This window comes from Carassius gibelio, chromosome A18 (genome assembly GCF_023724105.1).
Source record: "Carassius gibelio isolate Cgi1373 ecotype wild population from Czech Republic chromosome A18, carGib1.2-hapl.c, whole genome shotgun sequence".
NCBI lineage: Eukaryota > Metazoa > Chordata > Actinopteri > Cypriniformes > Cyprinidae > Carassius > Carassius gibelio.
Genome location: NC_068388.1, coordinates 4,085,591 through 4,106,076, shown reverse-complemented (window position 1 = coordinate 4,106,076; position 20,486 = coordinate 4,085,591). Strand labels below are relative to the sequence as shown.

Below are 20,486 nucleotides of genomic sequence, written 5' to 3'. Positions count from 1 at the left end.
TTGTTGATGATGCCAGAATTATTAATGTTAAAGACCAACGACATTTCAACGGAAAAACTTCACAATCCCGCGCTCAGTAACGTGCCGCTTTTTTTTAATCACGTGAGCAGATTGGAAAGACGACTTAGTTAATGAAATTGAATAATTCGTTATTAAGTGGTTTATATTATTTATTTTTATATGTGTATAATATTATATAACATAAATCAATTAATTACTAATTAATTACTTTTTTTTTCTTTCATATAAAAAAGTCGGAGCTGTGACTATTGAGTACGCACAGGACTGTAGGGGGCGCTGCGAGCTGAACGTTTGCAACCACTCAGCTACGACGGGACTGAAAAGCAGAAGAAGAGAAGATCATTCAGCGAGCAGTAGCAGGTATGTGTCACTTTAACTCGGCTTTTACTCATATTAAAGTTGTCTTTTGTTGCGCAGACATTTGTAGATTTTGTGTTCAATTACTCAAATTTGCAGGAAAACATCACTTAGTTATAAAATTGGCCATTAGATTTGCCACATTTTCACGAAAGCCGGTATTTTAGCTTGTAAGGCTAGGACGTTATAGACTAAAATCAAGAAATAAATCGTGTTTATACTGGACGTAACCTATATAGATTTTATTTGACCCTGACACGTATGAAAAAGCCTTAATGTTGGATTATTTACATTGCAAACATGGTTAGATTTATATTAAGAAGATTCTGCATGATCTATGAGTATATATTAACTATGTCATATTAATACTTCTTAATATTTATTGGTTATATCGCTGATTTGAGCATGCAAAACACAACTATTTCTGCAGATTTTAATCTGCACTTACTGTAGTTTTTTGATCAGTTTAAGACTGCCTGTTACTTAATCTTGTGATTTCTCGTTGTGTTTTCCCAGATGCTGGAGTTGTAGTTGTAGACTGATTTGATCACTGCATCCAGACAGTAATGTCTGGCTATTTGCGTTCAAGACTCCTCCTTTACACTAGTGGAAAACATCTGACCAGTTTCTTTGCACCCAGCCATCATGTTTTATCTGATAAACGGTGTAGAACCTGCTGCCCACATCCTTCTCAAGCCCGGAGCTTCTCTTCCCGTCGTGGTCGATCGGATGGAAGATCAGGACAGGAAGGAGAAAACACACTGCATGCTCCAAGACGTGAAGTAGACTTCCAGCTGAGCCGGCTGCAGATCAACACAGTTCTGCGTGCTAATGAGCAGGCCGTTTGTATTCCAGAGTTTGATGGCCGTAGTGGTCCCAGTCCAGTGCTGAGGTTTGAAAGTAACCAGCTTTCAGCCAATACTCCACTAGAGGACCGGCGCAGCAGTGCCAGCTGCCTCCAGACTCGTGGCTTGCTTTTTGGCGTGTTTGATGGACACGGTGGACATGCATGCGCTCAAGTGGTCAGCGAGCGTCTGCCTTATTACATTGCTGTATCGATGATGTCAGAGTCCGTCCTGGAGGATCTAGAGGCTGCCATGGAGACCTTACGACCCGTGCCGCCCATTCTACAGTGGTACAAGCACCGTAATGACTACAACTACAGGGAATCATCAGCCCTCTATGTTGATCATTTACGTGTTTACTGGCAGGAGCTTCTGTCGAGTGAAGAACATGGAGATGGCATGCGTCCCGCAGATGCTCTCATCTATGCATTCCAACGACTGGACACAGATCTTTCTCTTGAGGCACAGGTGCCGCTCGCAAATGACCTGATGCGGAACACAGCCATCCAGGCCGCCTTCGCTGGATGCACGGCTTGTGTGGCTCACATTGGACCAGAAGGTGTGCATGTTGCAAATGCAGGAGACTGTCGGGCAGTTTTGGGCGTCCAGGAGCATGATGGGAGCTGGAGTGCTTTGCCACTCACACAAGACCACAACGCTGCCAATGTAGCCGAGGTGGAGCGTATATGGCAGCAGCATCCGGCTAGTGAACGGCATTCTGTAATCGTAGACGACAGGTTGCTCGGGGTCCTGATGCCGTTACGTGCGTTTGGAGACGTTCGCTTCAAATGGAGTCGTGAGCTGCAGCAGAGTGTTCTGGAGAATGGAGACTCTGATTCAGAAGCACTGAATCTTTATCAATACGCTCCACCTAATTATCTCACTCCACCTTATTTAGAGGCGACGCCAGAAGTCACCTACCACCGGCTTCGACCCCAGGACCGGTTTTTGATTTTGGCTTCTGATGGGCTCTGGGACGAGATGACCAGTGATGAGGCGGTCAGGCTTGTGGCAGAACATCTGACTGGTATTCATCTGCAAGCTCCAGTTTCGGCCAGCCAGCTCAACTTGGGACAAATGCACCAGCTGCTGCTGCAGCGACGGGCCAGAGCAACACCCGCTTTGGATTTGAACGGAGCCACACATTTGATTCGCCATGCACTGGGCACAAATGAGTATGCAGAGATGGACCAGGAGAGACTGGCAACCATGCTGGCTCTGCCTAGCGATTTAGCACGCATGTACCGAGATGACATCACTGTCACCGTGATTTATTTTAACCCTAATTTTAGCAAAACCACAAACTAATAAGTTCCTTACTGTCTTTTATATTGTTGCGTATACTTAAAAATGTCTACAGGTGACGTTAATTTGAGTTTGCAACAGATGCTTGCATTTTTTTAAGGAAAATGTGAATGCAGACAATGGTTTGAGTTCAGTGACTCTAAATGACACTTTATGGGTTACAAATGTGAAGGTAAAGTCTTAATCTGTTTATGTAGTTCTTTCAACAGATAGAACTAACATGCAAATAAAAAAAGTGTCTATATCATTGAGGCCAGTTATTTTTCATCCTCTTGCAAATGTTTTAATTATCTGCTTTTCCTTATACCTCACATCTTTTATGTCTCTGATGAGTATAGATCTGTTCTAGACTGTTTTGTTGAAATAGTTCATGTCTATGCGTCTTTAATCATAGTTATATTGGGTTTGTCTAGATCTGTTCAAAGAAGTTGTCATTTAATGTGTATTTTTTACAACACTAGGATTAGGATGATAAAAATTCTTCTAATTTATTCTATAGATGTTCCATAAGACATTAATTTTCCTTGCATATTAAGCACACTTACTACTTCCTACTGTATGTTGTTTTTTTCTCTGCTTGTGCTTTGAAAACATTTTCACTTTGCACCTTGTTGTGACTGCAGGTTGTGTCAAAGTGCTACAATGAGTCACAACTAAATTCTTGTCAATGCTTAAACTGATAATATTTGCAGTGCACAGTATGAAGGTCATAGGGGCCAATTTTATGGAAGGTTGTATTATACGTTACATTTTACATTAACATTACATTTAAAAAAAATGTATTTAGCAAAATTGATATGTGGATTTATGAAGTAAACCTGGTGCACTATGTTTCCTTACAGTAAAAAATGTTTTGCTTTATTGTCTATAATGTTACTATTTGTTCTGTTCTAATGTGAGTGAGAGACTTCAAAAACTCCTCTTTTGAAAATTTGTGAATAAGATCATATATTTTCACTGCAGAAATCTAATATAATCTGCCTCTTTGGTTATTAAAAGAGATTTAATCCAGATTATCTTGTTGATCTGTTTATTTCAGAATGGGACAACGAAAGAAGCAACACAGACATTTAAAGTCACATTTTAGTCACTGAACACGGAAATGTTGTTATGACTTCTTATTAAAAACAAGGTTGTAAAATAAAATTATGCAAAAACACCTCAAAATGTTTTTTGTAAGTAAAATTACATTTCTGATCCAAATTCAGTAGTAATCACATTTGTAGCCAGAAGTTGATCGCTTAAACGTATCTGTTATACAACATCTAATGAGATAACAAGTAAAAGGGAATTTAACATACTTATGGACACTGCTGTTTTAAAGTTTGTGATCAGTAAGATTTTTTAATGTGTTTTAAATAAGTCTCTTCTGTTCATCATGACTGCATTTATTTGACCCAAAGTACAGAAAAAAATATTATTTAAAATAATGTTTTTCTATTTTAATATTCTGTGATGCAAAATTGAATTTTAATTACCATTACTACATTCCTCAGTGTCACATGATCCTTCAGAAATCATTCTAATAGTCTTTATTATCATGTTTAATCAATTTATAACATCCTTGCTGAATAAAATCATTTAATTTATTTCTTTAAAAAAACAAAAACAGCAGCAAAACTGTTTCCAGTATCGATAACAAATCAGTATATTAGAATGATTTCTGAATTATCAAGTGACACTGAAGACTTTGGAGCTTTGCATCACAGAATAAAATATATTTTAAAGTATATTAAAATAGAAAACTATTATTTAGACACTGAAGACTGGAGTAATGGCTGATGAAAATTAAGATTTGATCACAGGAATAAATTATATTTTAAATATATATATATATATATATATATATATATATATATATATATATATATATATATATAAAGCATTATTTTAACTTGTAATAGAATTTAGCAATATAATTTTTTTCCCTATATTTTTGATCAAATAAATGTAACCATGATGAGAAGATCCTTCTTTAAAAATATTGCAAATTTTAAACGGCAGTTTAAGTATTGTTGTTCAAATGTATTTAAATCCTCGGTCCACAGGAGCGCTCTATGGATAGACCATAGATAGTAAAGAAGGGATAGACTTTTCTTTTACTGTCTATGGGATAGACCTTAGACCTCTGTTGAAGTTCTGCGCATGCGCGGAGCGCCCGCGGAAATTCAAACGCTCGAGCTCAGCTGACAGACGCGGACGTTTGAAAACTCCACAAACTCTGCCACGGTTATTTTACTGAGGTAAGAAATATATATTTTATCCATTAAGCTGAGAAAATAGCGTTTTATATTCAAACTACTCTCTACGACTTCGACCATTTTGTATTTTGTATTTTGTTTTTGTTTAACAGTGATTGGTATCTTTAGTTAGCTTTAGCAGCTCTTTGGCCTCAATGTTTCGTCATATGAAAAATACATATTTGTAATCCTTAGATTAACAAGTCATCTCGTATCAACAACAACGACGTTCGTAGTTTATTGCTGTTGATATGAATATTTTAAATGAATCCATGTTCTACAGGACTGTATAAACAACGAACGTTAGTAACACTTCTGTAACTTATATGATGAATTGCAATTTAAAATCAGTAACCTATACGTCACATACAACTGATGTATGACTGTTTTAAAGTCTATATTAAACTTTATTTCGTTAATCTTGAAGATTTTTTTATTTTTATTTTTTTTGCTGACAGGTCATAAGATGGAAAATCCGAAGAGACCTAGAGATCCATTGGAGGAAAACACTTCAGCCTCTAGTGGTAAGATCTCGTCTGTCACCTCCTTCACTCATTAAACACACTAACCAGTGAATTAGTGTCAGTGTTTTGAACTTTAATAGTTTGTCAGTTGTTGCAAATTCTAAGATATGTCAGCTATGTTCTTTTGTAACTGAGTTTTAATATTATATGTGATGTTGACAGATTAACAATTAGGCCGTATAATGATATCAGTATGAGTTTTAAGTTCTAAAATGTTTTGCAGAACTTGAAAATGTGTTGAAGAAAAGGCGGCTGGCAGCAGGGGGAGAGGAGAACCTGGACCCCAAGAAATCGCCTTCCAGGACACGCTTGCGATTGGCAGAGCTCGAGGTGAAATCAGACACTCCTGCCATAACCTCTATCCGCTCCAGAGTCCAGCAACTCAGCCAGAGACGAGATGGTAAGAATTCAGATTTCCTGTTGTAAATCACCCTGCCACTTCAGGTATATTTAAACTATTTATTTAAAAAATGTTTTTGCGATTTTCCAGTACATTTCAAAATCATTGTGAAGTGAAACTGGCACACAATGTTACTTGATAGTAAATATTGCTTTGCTTTTTACATTTGTGTTATTTGCCAATAATGTTACTGGTTATTTTGTTCTAATGTTAGTGACTGACTAAAGACCCTTTTTTGGCAATCTGGAAATGGAACACTACTCCGTGCATAATGTAGCATTTTTATGATGCCCATTTTAATCAGCCTTTCTGGTTATTAAAATATGTTTAATCCAAATTATCTTGTTCATACTTCAGAACGTCACAATTTTATATATATATATATATATATATATATATATATATATATATATATATATATATATATCATATAACTAAAGGCTATTAAATACATCTGTTAATAACATACAAATTTCTAACATTTCAGTTTTTTTTTGTTTTTTTTTTAATTTTGTATTGTTTTTCTTATTTTTATGTATTTTGCATGGAGGTTGCATGGAATATTTGTACTTCTAAAATGTAATTTGACCCATTGCGTGGCTATTTAAGGGAACTGCAAAAATAAGTTTGAGAAAAAAAAAACTACTAAATGCATTTTTCCTAATATGTAAATTTAAATGTAAAATATTTTTTTAAATGGCCATGTTTTTTTTATTAACCATCGTTCATTCTCTTTCATGTTGCACTTTATAATTTTGTTGTCTCTATTATGAGAATTGTGCCATTGATATGTTTATGTAGTGTAATTATATTTCCATAATTTAGTAATGAATTGTCATTTTCCTGTGTTGTCAGGTGGGACTGGGTTAGTCCAGCGCTGTCTGTCAGACCCGGGGTCCGAGGGTTGCACCGACAGCATGTCCTCGCAGATCTGTCATATCGGTGAGTATTTTCTTCCACCTAGGCTGCTGCAGCTTCTTTTACTGCATACTTTATTAAGTCTTTAACTGCGGCGAGCTGAATGTGCATTTTTATGAAAGGTGAGGGAGAGTTTAGCTCTCGCCTGGAGTGCTTCAAAGCTCCGACTCCACTAAACAGCCCCGGTCGCTCCACACCCTGCACACGCAATCTCTCCAGCTTTGTGCATGGCATCCAACAGCAGTTGAACGCTGCAGTGACACCCAGCAGTAAAGAAGCCTCCCGTATCCGCCAGGTAGATCTGTCCCACCCATCTCACCTTTTTTCTGACTGTTGCAGTAACAAATCTCTAAGAGAAGGATATGTGTTGTAACTAAGTCCAACTGTCTTCAAATACAGGCACGTGAGGATGAACTGCGTAAGTTGAAGGTTCAGCCAGTGGCAGAAAACATATGGTTGAAAAGGAGTCTGTCTGACTCTTCCCTCACTGAGGTGAGCCAGTCAGGTTAAGATGTTTGTCAGTTTACTGTGGATTCTTGTCTGGATTTTGAGCATTTAGAAGTTTAGATCAAAAGTAAATAATCCCCGTTTTCCCAGAGGCCATCTCCATCCACATCCTCTCCCTGGGTTTACAGGAAAAATCAAAAACCTCAGTGGCCTCCGTTTCAGCCTGGGAGTGTGAGCATGTATTTGTGACAATTTGTTGAAATTAATTAATTAATTTATTTATTTATTTATTCTCATTTGTCTGTTTCGTCATACTTCTTCACCCTGAGGTTTGAGGTTCATCCATAATTTGCTTATGGTCACTAGTGTAAATTGCAAAGTTTGCACAAACTTACTTGGGGAGAACAGTTTTTTATTTTTATTTTTGTATATATAGTGCAAAACTTAATTTCAGCTTTTATCTGTTCTTCAGGAAGAGTTAAAGGGATCTGAATTCAGCTCCTGTGAGGTTGACAGTAAGGTATTTGATGAAAGTCTGAACACCACGCCACTATGCTCTGTGGACATCCGTTTCCCCAATGAAGAACTTTATACGTCTATAGGTAAATGTGCTTGCTAAAATCTCTTGGATCTTACTTAGCTACTGTATTTACCACATTTTTTTCTGTAACAGAACCTGAGGCTTTGAACACTTCCACTCTAATTGACAAGATGTTTGAAGACGTCCTGCAGCATGCAGATACGGAAGGTGAAGGTGAAGATGGAAATGAGGAAGAGGGGGTGGAGAAGGATATAAGTTATTCATCAGAGACTGTAAAGGAAGACAAAACTGAATCCGACACAGCTGAAAAGGAAGACAAACAGGAACCAGTCACATTAAATAAGTATCCTCTTGAACAGAGTGAGATGTGTGAAGAGAGTGAAGAAACTCCTGATTCCATGGATGAAGAGAAGGAGCTCCAGTCTGTTGATGATGGTGAAGGAAAAATGGAAGAAAAGCAGGAGAGTACCCCTATGGGTGATGAGGACTTTCTAACCCTGCCACCCAGCTGTATCCTCTCTCCTCTCAGCAAATCTGTGGAGGCTGTTGTCACACCACTGGTATTGTTCTGATTTTTATGAGATTTTAGTTGCTGTTATGGTGACACCCAGTAAATGAAAGAAATTGCTTTAGGACTTTAAGAGTGTGTTTCGTGTATATTGTTAAATATTATGTCACCAATGAAATTCAAGTGCTTGTCAAAAATGTTTTTTATCAAAATGGCTTTTAGTATAATTATGCCACTTTCATATGAAGTTATGCCAGGCAGTGTTTTACATCTGAGTTTTCCCTTGTGTAAATGGAAAGTTCACAGGTACAGATACATGTCCCTTTCAGTTACAGTGTATGAGTGTAATAAATTGCATAGATATAAATGTATTATTTTGTTAAAAAGACCATAAATGTCTGTTTCTGAATGTTTTCATTTTCAGATTGAAATCAATGTGTCTGAGCCATCAGTACAGCCGCCCTCACCTGAAGAAATGACAGCTGGTCCTGCTGACTGCGATCAACCTTTATACAGGTGCACTCACTTAAATAATAACAATAATAATTTGTCAAGAGACTTGTGATTCTGTATCGCTGTTTGTCCAACTTGGTATTTAATACCTGAAGTGCATGGTTTTTTCTATTTTTATATATATATATATATATATATATATGACAAATCGGCCATTTATTTAATCAAAAATACAGTAAAAACGGTAACATTGTGAAATATTATTGCAATTCAAGTTAACTTTCTTTTTTTGAATATAATTTATGAAGATAATTTATTCCTGTGATGGAAAAGATGTATTTTCAGCATCATTACTCCAGTCTTCAGTGTCACATGATCCTTTAGAAAGCATTCTTATATGCTGATTTGGTGCTCAAGAAATATTTCTTATATTGAAAATATTTTTTGGGAAACTCTGATAATTTGTCTTTCAGCATTTAATGACCCGAAAGCTCAAAATAACAGCATTTAAAAAAAAAATAAATCTATATATATTTATGCATATCCGTATTATGTCACTCAGCTGTCTATATATTGGTTAACCACTTAAATTTACCCTTTTACCCAATTGTTTTTCATACAATTGACAGCATTGATGCCTACCGCTCACAGAGGAAAATCCATCCCCCCTCTACTCCCAGCTTGACCCCTGGAGTTCAGAAACCGGTTCGAGAGAAGACTTGCTTAAAAAAGCCCATAAACATCAAGGAGAGAATTAAGGTTTGCAGCTTTTTACCGAGAGACTTACTGGACTATTTTTGGAGACTTCATGCATGCAAGATCTAATGCAAGTGATTTTATTTGGGTCATTAAGGCTTTAAATGAGGAGGCAGCCAAGTTGCAGACAATCATCACACAGACACTGCAGGCTCTGAGCTGCTGTAGTGACGAGGAACATGGGAAAGGTTCCCAGCAGGAGGCAGAGGCTGAGAAACTCCTGCTGGTCTCCAGTAAGTGAAACATCAGCGAGCAAAGTGCATTTCTCTATTTGATCCTCTCTGCTCTGATTTGGCTTTCCAACATCTGTTTAATGTAGGTGAAAAACGAGCAGCCTTACTGGCAGAGGTCAGCAGGTTGAGAGAGGGTAACGCTGGTGAAACAGACCCCCAAAATGCACCTCTGCAGCCCTGCAGAGGCACAATCAGCATCAGCAGCATCCAGCTGCCCTTAAAAGTGGATTTTGTGTGCTCTGCTCGCACAGGTAAGCATTACTACATATTTATAAATGGGAGATGATGAATTTTCAATGCACAAGGTCAGTGTTCTCACACAATTCGTTTGTTATCTCTCTAAAGGTCGCCCAACACAATACTTCTTAGTTTTGATCCGTTATGGCCCATGTAATATTGTGGCAACACCTTTGGCTACAGCTGCTGATGCGCAAAATGGAGACACCATCACCTTCCCAACTTCTATTACATTGTGAGTTCACACGCTACATACAGGGCTTCTTTGAACTGATGTCAGAGTTTGAAACTGTGCAATGCTTTTAAAAGAAGGTTTTTAAATACAAACAGCAGGGATATACACTAGTTTTAATGATTTGCTTCCACAGACAAGACATTCGCTCCAATTTTGAGATTGACATTGAGGTCTACAGTTTGGTAGGTAGAGTTTGGGTGCAACCAAATAAGTTTAAAAAAATATATAAAATATTTTTTTCCTCAAGCTTTAGCTTATATTTTTAGGTCATAATTTGGGTCTTATTGTGTATTCTCTGTTTTATAGTCCAGTATTCAGAGTACTTCCTGCAGCATGAATACTCAGCAGATCCGCAGCTCAACAAAGTCAAGGGTTTGTACACTTTCTCACATTATGTTTAGAAAGCAGAGTGTTTTATTACTTTTAGCAATGCACAGTTGCAGCAAAATGTTTGTGTTTCTAGGTGACACCCAAAAAGATTCTCCACAGCATCACAGTATGTATCTTCTCTGTTTGTTTCCTTACCGTCATTAGGCTTCATTTATGAAACATGAGCTAAACAAATGTGTATTTTCTGTTATAATATTCATAAAATCTAACTTTTTCTGAATTGTCCCATAAGACACGAGAATACCGTTACAAACAATTCAGAAAATCATAAATGAGTATGTTTGCATTGTAAACATTGTATGTTTACATTTGTTGAACGATAGACCGCTTTAGCTCATCCAAATGTCTATTTTTGTTTTTCTAGAAATCTAACCAGAGTGTAATGTGTAAGTATAATATAAAGTTACTCACTTTATCATTTGTTGATTGGTAATATCAGTTATGGATATTTCTTTACCATCCATTATAGCTGCTACTCTGCCTGGTCTGAGTGCCCAACGCTCTAGTAACTTCACATTAGTAGGCTCTCACAAGATTACCCTGAATTCATTGGGACAGAGCAAGTTTCCTCTGGACAAGGTATTGATTCAGTAAACCTGTGTTCACATTAGAGAGAACAAGGAGATGTGTGTTGAAAAATATTTGTGTTGTTTTCCTCACCTTTACGAGCACTTATTGTATCACTCAATGATTTATTTATTTTTAAAGACAGTAAATTTTGTGTACACACTTTCACTCTTAATTTTCACTAGGGGTGCTCCGATCACGATCGGCCGATCGTTAATGCGCATCTTGTCCTAATTTTCACAGTGGTTAACCAGGAGATCTGTGGTTGTTCTGTGTTGTTTGCACTGTGGTGGGAGTTGTGGAAATGTAACTGGGTCTCTGTCCATCTCTCCCGTTTCTCTCCACTCAGATGAAATTTGCAGGCAAAATCAGGCGACTCCTTGGAGATGAGTTTCAGGAAAAGGTGTCACTCTTTCCATCTTATTCTCTGATTATGGTTTAGTGGGCTTTGCACATTTCCTGTGTCGCTGTGTGTGTGTGTGACAAGTTACAATACTGGCCATTTTGTTGATCCATTTGCTATTAATGAATGCTCTGGCCTGTGCATTCATCACTTGTTTTGAGACAAACCAAACCAATATCCCCACAATTACCCTCTTTTGATCTCTTAACATCCTGCATTTTATTATGGAGATATTATGGAATTTTACAGTTGTCTTTCAGACCTAAAAAATGTATTTTTTCTTTTTAATATTTTTCATTTATAATTGAAAGCATTTTAATAATTTTTCATTTCAGTACAGCCTTTGCCTTTATTTAGTAAAGGTGCATTAAATTGATCAGAAGTGATTAAGACATTTATAATATTGCAAAAGGTTGTCAAATAAATGCTGTTTGATCTTTAAAAACTATTCATCAAAGGTTTAATGTTCTTTGAATGTTATAGTTTTAAACAATTAACTTAAAGTAAACCATTCAGAAATTGACATGCACATATGTTGTTGTTTTTTTTGTCATGACTAACCCATTTGTTATATTGTGTAGGTTCCCTTCCTCTCTCCTCTAGAGGGCCACATCTATCTGCGGTTGCACGGCGAGGGCCACTCCAAAGTCCAGCATCAGGGCTTTTTAGTGAGTTGGTGTATGTTTCCCAGAACTTGACTGATGTTTTGTTTAGATTGTTTTATCATATGGAAAAGGCACTTACCATATCTGTAGTCCCTTGATTAGTTTGTATAAAGCTAAAAATTTCAGAATATGCGAAATACGTTAGCAGTTTATCTATCTAGTCGCAGTCTGATCCTTCTGAATGCAAGTTGTTTGAAAATGACTTAGGACAGAAGAATATTTTTTGTGTTGAAATAGAGCTACTATTTAAGGTTGTTAACATGTTCTCTCCGGTTACATTAGTACTTCATTTTGTGATTTTAAAATATTTATTTCATTTGTGATAAGTTTGTTTTTAACATATTCTTTTGTAATTGTTTGTGCTTTGAGACATGTCTACAAGAAATGTGGTGTTTTTGTGAAATTTATGCTGCAATTTTGTTTTTTTCATAGACGATGTTTGAGGATGTGAGTGGCTTTGGAGCTTGGCAGAGGTTCTATTTCCTTCTGGAAGGAGGACAACTTCTCTACTGGAACTACCCAAATGAGATGGGGAGCAAGGTGGGATTGTGCAATTGTGTGTGTAAAAAATGTGTACCCTTCTCCTCATTATTTTTTTAATCCATCTCTTTCTTTTCCAGCCAGCAGATGGCTGTCTCTCTCTCTTTAGCTTCTGCAGTGTCAGGCCTGTGGAGCGAGAGTGCTGTGCACGGCCACACACCTTCGAATTAGTAGAGACAGATGCACTCCAGCAAGAACACAACCAAACCTTGAAGAAGTAATGCATTCATGAATTTACTAAAGAAATAGTTCAGCCAAAAATTTATCTTATGTCGTCACCCTAATGTTGTCATTTTTCATGGAACACAAGGGAGACATGCAAAGTGACCATGTTTGCAGATCTGAAAAAAATAAATAAAAGACAAACATATAAAACTAGAAGATCCTCCATCTAAAAAAGGTGGTTTAAACCTTACATGAAATGAAAATTCTGACTGTTTTTTTAAATGCATGTTATAGATCTTATTTTGAACAATTCATCCATGCATTTTTTCGAAGTAATCAGTTTCACTCAAATTTACATCACATTATGGAAGAAAAGATCTGCTACTTCTTTACATTAAATGACTGACATTTAGTATCTGTTTACAATAGAGTATTGGTTTAAATTTTTATGTAAATGATTTTTTGTTGTGCAGGTGCTGGTTTTCAGCAGATACACGAGAAGAGAGGTCTGACTGGATGGAGAAACTGAATCAGACCTTACTGGATTCTCGAATCTGGAACAAGAAGCATGTCTCCAACGATAACAGGGCCAGCACATCCTCTAACACTGGAAACTCTCGTGAGAGCATCCTGTAACACAACACAAATGTGAACCCTCACCATGTAACGCTAAGAAAGGAGATCTCGGAGAAGATCATACGTGACACTAAAAAAAAGGACTGTTTTATATAATAATGCATTACAATCTACATATTCTACTACTTTATTGGATGCTTGCATAATAGTGGCATGTTTAAGATTTTTGATCTGTCATTGCATCCTATAGATTGTGCTATATTTTAGAATGGTTTACCACATTATAAGGATAGATGGTTTTGCCATTCCAATTAATTTTCAGGTAGGCCATGTAGTCAGAGCAGATTGGTTTGAATGCATGGGGTAAGTAAGTTTCCTAAGTGCCTATTTATCTCCTGCCTTATTCTGACAGTTGGCCAACTGAATCAACTGAATAAACTGATCAACTGAAATGCTTTACATTTTAATGCAATAATCTGTAATGGGTTATGCTTATGTATGAGGGTGTCCTAAATTACATGATATGAAGTTTACTGCATTAGTAGGGAATCGATGTTTGTCGGCTTTCGACTAAAGCTTTTTTATTTTTCATTTACTCTGGGAACAATTTATATGACTGTCAAACTGCAGTCTTCATCTAGAAGGGAGAATTGTTTTTATTTGAATGTACATTAATATATGAAATGCATGCAGAATCGTATAGCTTTGATTTTTCTGGGAGGACAGTTTCATAATGTAGCTCTTTATGATTTGATTTTGAAAAATACTGATGAATTTTTACTTCAGAAATTATTTTGGGAATACCTGGCCATGCGTTATACCTAGTGAGGTTAGAAGACAAGTCTTGCCAACATAAACTAAACGGAGTATACTGTACTCTGATGGTCGTTTGGGGTTCTTGGGTTATATTTTGGAATGTGCAAGTATAAGAATAGCACTACAGAGCTGTCAGTCTGAAAATACTGTGATAATTCATGCAGGGGGAGCAAGTAATGTTTAACCTTATGAATTCTTTGAGATTTATTTGAAGCTTCAGTAGGTTATATCTGTTTGTCTTGTAAAAGAATGTACTGTACACTAGAGACTGTGAAATTGATGGGAAGTGTTTTTGTGCCATGTTTTTCCCAAGTATGTGTTTTTGCCAAGGGTCTCATATGCTATTTCTGTGTTAAACTATAAAAAACCATGAAATATCCTGGTAAAGATACTGTAAAATAAATATGGCTGTTAAAACCGTAAGTGTTTGTTTTTCTTTGAAACTTGACAGCAGTATTAGTTTCTTCTTGTGTTGAACACAACCAAAAGGGATATTTTGAAGAATGTTTGTAACCAAGCAGCTTGTTTTAAGTCTGGTGTGTGTACAGAGAAGCTGCCACACACTAATCTACTAGAATTTAGAAATGAAATTAGTTCATGGTCTCTCTCTCAGCGCATTGGTTTGTATGTGCCATAGATTCATGTCCATCCTCCAGTATATGTTAGCAGCCAAATACATGCTCTTTCTGATTTGGAGAGGTAGGAATCCTACAGCACCTCTACAGACAGGACTACATCAGCGTAATCCAGGTACAACATTCACACAAATTACAAACCCCAAACAATATTTGCACATACTTTACAATGCATTCAATACATATGCATGTCATTTGTGAGGATCACATGGTCGCATCAATGATTTTGTGTATTTACAACTATGTGGTTATTAAATTGTGTCTTGAGATGTTTTTTGTGCCATTTCTGAAAGTCATACTGTTGATTCTGTGAAGACAACATTAGGACCACGTTTACTTTCTTAACAGCTGTTAAAGGGTAGTTCACCCAAAAATGAAAATTCTAATATTTTGAAGAATGTTAGTAGCAACAGTTGCCGTTAGCCATTGACTTCCATAAATTTTTTCCCCATGGATGCCAATGTCTACCAGCATCTGTTTGGTGTTTAAGGGTCTCATGCACAATTCATTAGTGGACATTATTTTAAAGAGAAAAATAATTATTCAAATGATTGCATAATCAAAATGTAATAACTTTATCCATTTATGAAATAACTTCTGTATAAGCAAGGAAAATAATATCAACCAATAATGTCAAAACCTTCTTTTACACTAATCAAACACCAATGGATTTTGTCCTGGTTTTCATTATTTATGAATATTCGGTTTTACTCAGGAATATGTTATCATTACAGATGTCGCATTGTGAATGCTGTTTGTGTACCTTTAATACATAATTTGTACATTTTGCACAAATACTGAAAACTGAAAAACAGCACAGCTTAATTTCTTTGTCAGTTCAGCATCCACGTCTAAAGACTTCAAAATAAGGTCATCTGAATGAAAGAAAAGAAAGAAAATATCAAGATGTTTGACTGAGTTTAACACTTCTAGAGAGACGATGAGATAAGAGAGAGAGAGAGAAAGAGAGAGGAGCATACAATTGCAAGCTGTGCAGCAGAGGGGGGAAGGTTTTAATGAGGGATGATTAAAAACAATTTGAAAATTAGGGGTCACATTAAGATACTGATACTGGTTATTTCTGGTTATTATTAAATGTTTAGAGGACATACATAGGCATTTCTAAATTATGGCTGCCCATAAAATCCACTGTCTTTAAGAGAATATATTTGGCTCATGTTTTAATTTTACATGCTGTTTTAAGAGCATAAGAAATATAAATTATTATTTATTATGGTTATGTAATAATGTAAAAAATGAATTGATAATAAATATTTATAACGTATATATGTATTTTTTATGAGAATATCTGTTCATTCAGCAGATTTTTGTTTTAAATGTTCTATTGAACCTGAAATGCTGAAATCCACTATGTTTTATCCAAATATATCAAACCATTTCAATCAATAAAATATAGATGTTCGTTTTGTCATGTATTGTGTATTTCAAGACGTCTGTCCGGTAGGTGTCAGTATATTCCGTCATGTTTACAGGAAGAAAGCTCACATGAGAGAAGAAGTGCGTCGCCTGGATACTGCACGAAGCTTGAGGATGTTCAACAGATTAGAAGGTTATTATCGTTTCCAGATCATTTTACACAGTTTTGTTGGGTTTGTTTTGCTTCAAGGTCTTTGGCTTCGTCTTTTCTTGTTTCTTTTGTATATCCAGCAGTGTAATGATAGTAGTATGACGAATATCACGGGTGTCTTATGCTCGGAAGTATCACTGTTTAGATAAATGCAAACAAGTTTGATTGTTATTTAGAAATAATTTACTTGCAGTGTGCCTTTCCTCATATATTGTTTGTGTGTGTTTTCGTTTAATACATTAGTGTTATCATACATGCGTTAACGTTGTTGTTATCTGTGCGTGCGTGCGCGTGCGTGTGTGTGTGCGTGCGTGCGTGTAGATGCAGGAGGAGTGTGTGTCTCTGCAGGTGTGTGTCAGTGTAGTTGGAGCTCTGGAGTGTGTTGTCCGCCGGTGTCTCGGTCCAGACGGTGGAAGTGTTCTGTTCACACGAGACACAGGAGAAACTCTCATCAGCAGACACGGACAACGCCTTCTCAGCACACTCCAGCTGCAGCACCCCATGGCCAGGTCTCTTATTTTCAAAATAAAAAATGCAGTAAAATCAGTATATTTTAAAATATGTTTTATTTATGTGACGCAAAGCTGACTTTCCAGCATCATTACTCCTGTCTTCCATGTCTCCTTGTCCTTATCCTTCAGAAATTATTCTGATGTGCTGATTTGCTGAAACATTCCTTATTATCAGTGCTGAACACAGTTGTGCTGATTATTAGTTTGTGGAATAATCACAAATTTGATTTTAGGATTCTTTGATGTATAGAAAATTAAAAACAGCATTTTTTTGTAACAAGTAAAAGCCTTCACTACGACTTTTGATAACAGTTCTTTAAAAAAAAAATTACTGTCCCCAAACATTTAAACAATTGTGTATATATGTGTTTAAATATACATGCACAGTGGGTGAAGAAGAGAATCATCCCCCTTTAAAATAACATTTTGTTGCACTGCAGCCTGAAATGAAGACAGACAGTTTTTGTTTTATCCTGTTGTATTTATGCTAGTGAAATTTATAACACCAACCAACATGTCAGAGAGAAAAAAAAAGACAGATTCACAGGTTTGTTGGAAAAAGGATCACCCCCTTGTGTCAGTATTTTGCTTTAATTATAGCTTTTAGTCTGTTGGGATTTGTCTCTACTAACTTTGAACATCTAGACTTTTCATTTGCTCATTCTTCACTGCAGAACTGCTCAAGTTCAGTTAGATTTGATGTCGAGTGTTTGTGGATTGTAGTCTTCGAGTCATTGATTTATGAAGGGTTTTAGTGCAAGTCTAGTGGGCTAAATTAAAAGAAATCTCTGTGAGGTAAATGTATTCATATTTAAAAGTCAATACTATAGAGGAACTAAAGATTCTATATGAATTATATTTTTACATGAAAATGATGTGGATTTAATTAGCATTTGTTATCTTTGTTCTTTAGGATGGTGTTGGACTGTGTGTGTGCACATGCTAAAGCTACTGGAGACGGCACAAAATCATTCCTTCTCCTGCTGGCCGCGCTGTTACGAGGAATTCAGGACTCACACATGCAGCACATAGGATCTCGGAGCATCCCTAGTTTTCAAAATCTTGCTAATCGCCTGTTGGCAGTGAGCAGGAAGGAGTTGGAAGAGGTCGTAACACACAAACTCACCCCATATGCCTCAATGTACTGTAGTCACCGTAGTTACAGACTGGAGGGCAGCATTCTTGATTTGTTGATCGGCGGGTTTATTTCTGGAAGAGTGGGGATCGGCCAGGCGGATGTACTGAAACGAGTTCTGTGCGAGTTCTACCACAAAGTCAGTCAAGATCAAAATGCAGTAGAAACGATCTCATTCATACAGTCACACTTCTCTTTTCTACATACGGCCGTGACAGGACTTCCTACTGCCTGCTCAGAGGTGATTGAAGGCCTGGTTGTGACTTGTGATTGGTCAGCGTGGACTGAACTGCAAGGACCAATAAAAGCATTAATTGTATATGAGAGTTTTGGAGCTTCCTTTGTCACTGTAGGTGAAAACATATCCGTGTGCATTCAAAAGGACTATCTGCACCGCTCGGAGAGCATCATGAAGCAAAAGTTAGCAACTTTATTGGACTTACAGGTGCATGTGGTGCTGTCCTCCGTGAAGCAGCCAGAAAGAGTGTCACAGTGGGCTCGACTGAACCATGTTTCTTTACTTGAGTGTGTCGATTCAGCCCAGCTGGATTTTCTTTCACACATCTGCGCTGCAGAAACACTCTCTCATCCACCGCTTCAACACCTTGTGATGCTCAAGTACTGTAGACGTGTGCAACTCGGCGGGCATCGCTATGCCTGTCTGGGAACGTTTTTGCACATGCACACGCTTGTTCTTTGTGCCCCAGCGCCGGGATTTCTTGACCAGATTGTGTGTGTGAGCCAAGGTGTGTTTGCAATGCTGCAACATCTATCTCAAAGCTTTTGTCAGACACTGGCATCTGACCAATCACAGAGTCCTTCTTTGGACCAGTCACAAAGTGTGCTTTCATCGCAAGACCTTTGGGGTGGTATTCTGCGTGCAGGTGGAGTGCTTCCTGTTGGCGGCATGTTTGAGTTCTTGCTACATCATTTTTTGTTGAACGAACGTAACTCTTGTGACCCAGAGAGCTGTAGGCTGCTGGCAGAGGCTTTGTTGTGCTTGCCTAGAACGTTGTATTCTCACAATCACAGACGGTTTCTGAATATCCAGACACGTTTCTTGGATGATCTTAAGCAATGGGAAAAGACCAAAGAGCAAAGGTCAGAAATGCCTGAGTTGAAGTTTGGTTTCGGCGAGAGTTCTGTACCGTGTCTTGAGTCGGTCAGTGGGAAGAAGCAGCTGGTTGTTTCTGTCCTGCAGTGTTTGCACAGACTCTTATGTGTAGGGGCTATTTTACACACACGCTCTCCATTACGCACCGGCCCTCAAACACACTCTGAGGAGGATGAGGATGAGGAGGAAGAGAAGCTGAAGCGTTCAAATTCTACTCCGTCAACGGAGGGCTGATCTGTTTACAGTGGCCCTAAAAAGATTCTATTCTCAAGTCATGCATGTCTGAATGTCAAAGCATTGAATAAAAAATATAAACCAGAGTTGCATCTGCAAACAAATGCTTCTCTCAAAAAGCCATGTTTTGTTTTTAGTTCATGTATGACGTCAGTACCTCTCAAGTTCACAAATCTGTCCTTGCAGAATAAACCACTTTAGTAGATCATCATATTAATTACATTTAAAGCCTACTTTCCTTTTTCATTTATTTTTCTTTTAAAATAAAAGCCACTTGCTTTGATGTTTTTATATAAAAAAGACATTCAGGCATGTTTGAGAGTCCACATACTTGTTTGATGTAATATATATTTATCTATTGTATATAAAATTCAGTAATTGTTGTAATACCTTCATAGAATATACACATTGTTTTGAATTTTTAAATATAGATTCTAAATGCAGTGTAATTTTCTAGAAACAAATATTAGGCATATTTGTAATACAGTTATATTTGCAGTTAACATTTATAATTAGTTTTACAAAAAAAAGTTGTTATTGTTGTCTGATGTTTCTGAAATTTTTTTCTTTTTTAGAGCTTGAAATTTAGTAAGTCAATAAAAGTAGTACAATTCAATTCAATGTTCAAATGTGGTAGTATAATTTTTTTATTTTTTATGAAATAGGTTCTTGTAATCAGCAAAGTGAGGGTTAAGATATTGTTACAAAAGATTTCTATTTTGAATAAATGCTGTTCTTTTGACATTTCTGTAAAACATCAATCATTAAGACTTTTTAACTTTAAACCATAATTTCTGGCCAAAATAGTCCATATTTCATAATAACATTTCCTTCAGTGAAAAAGTCAATAACCCATTGAATTCAAAAAAATCAAAAAATCTAATCAGCCTACCTAATTATTTAGAACTGTTTTGGACTGTTTCTGCTTGTAAACGGTGCTTGATCTGTGCATATTTCTCTCCTGATTCAGACGAGATTACTTTTTCACTGAAGAAAGCTATATAGATTAATGACTCATATTTTAGCCAGAAACAAAGGTTTGAAGTTAAAAGCATCATAACTATTGATCTGTTTCGGACAACACATCGTTTTTTATGTCATAAAATGCTAATTGATGGACTGGAGT

The 20,486-nt window shown here is 36.8% G+C and overlaps 3 protein-coding genes across 6 annotated transcripts; all 3 read left to right on the top strand.

Moving 5' to 3' along the window:
* Window positions 1-254: 254 nt before the first annotated feature.
* Window positions 255-2,775, top strand: LOC127934763 (pyruvate dehydrogenase [acetyl-transferring]-phosphatase 2, mitochondrial-like). Of its 2 annotated transcripts, none has more exons than XM_052532341.1 (2): window positions 255-381; window positions 895-2,775. In XM_052532341.1, the coding sequence occupies exon 2, from the start codon at window positions 945-947 to the stop codon at window positions 2,529-2,531; it is 1,587 nt and encodes a 528-aa protein (XP_052388301.1). In that variant the 5' UTR covers window positions 255-381; window positions 895-944; the 3' UTR covers window positions 2,532-2,775. The 2 variants fall into 2 exon arrangements, with proteins under 2 accessions (XP_052388301.1, XP_052388302.1); XM_052532342.1 differs by lacking the exon at window positions 255-381 and adding an exon at window positions 449-681.
* Window positions 2,776-4,623: 1,848 nt separating this feature from the next.
* Window positions 4,624-14,565, top strand: LOC127934694 (anillin). Of its 3 annotated transcripts, XM_052532226.1 has the most exons (24): window positions 4,624-4,771; window positions 5,227-5,292; window positions 5,516-5,692; window positions 6,548-6,634; window positions 6,733-6,905; window positions 7,010-7,102; window positions 7,208-7,288; window positions 7,530-7,659; window positions 7,731-8,158; window positions 8,531-8,622; window positions 9,189-9,318; window positions 9,413-9,548; window positions 9,635-9,799; window positions 9,894-10,020; window positions 10,154-10,202; window positions 10,327-10,392; window positions 10,484-10,516; window positions 10,775-10,796; window positions 10,880-10,989; window positions 11,327-11,380; window positions 11,962-12,048; window positions 12,478-12,585; window positions 12,666-12,802; window positions 13,224-14,565. In XM_052532226.1, the coding sequence occupies exons 2-24, from the start codon at window positions 5,235-5,237 to the stop codon at window positions 13,384-13,386; spliced, it is 2,706 nt and encodes a 901-aa protein (XP_052388186.1). In that variant the 5' UTR covers window positions 4,624-4,771; window positions 5,227-5,234; the 3' UTR covers window positions 13,387-14,565. The 3 variants fall into 3 exon arrangements, with proteins under 3 accessions (XP_052388186.1, XP_052388188.1, XP_052388187.1); XM_052532228.1 differs by lacking the exon at window positions 7,208-7,288; XM_052532227.1 differs by lacking the exon at window positions 11,327-11,380.
* Window positions 14,566-16,248: 1,683 nt separating this feature from the next.
* Window positions 16,249-19,969, top strand: LOC127933919 (Bardet-Biedl syndrome 10 protein). The gene is made up of 3 exons (XM_052531056.1): window positions 16,249-16,347; window positions 16,687-16,874; window positions 17,791-19,969. The coding sequence occupies exons 2-3, from the start codon at window positions 16,687-16,689 to the stop codon at window positions 19,358-19,360; spliced, it is 1,758 nt and encodes a 585-aa protein (XP_052387016.1). The 5' UTR covers window positions 16,249-16,347; the 3' UTR covers window positions 19,361-19,969.
* The last annotated feature ends 517 nt before the right edge of the window (window positions 19,970-20,486 follow it).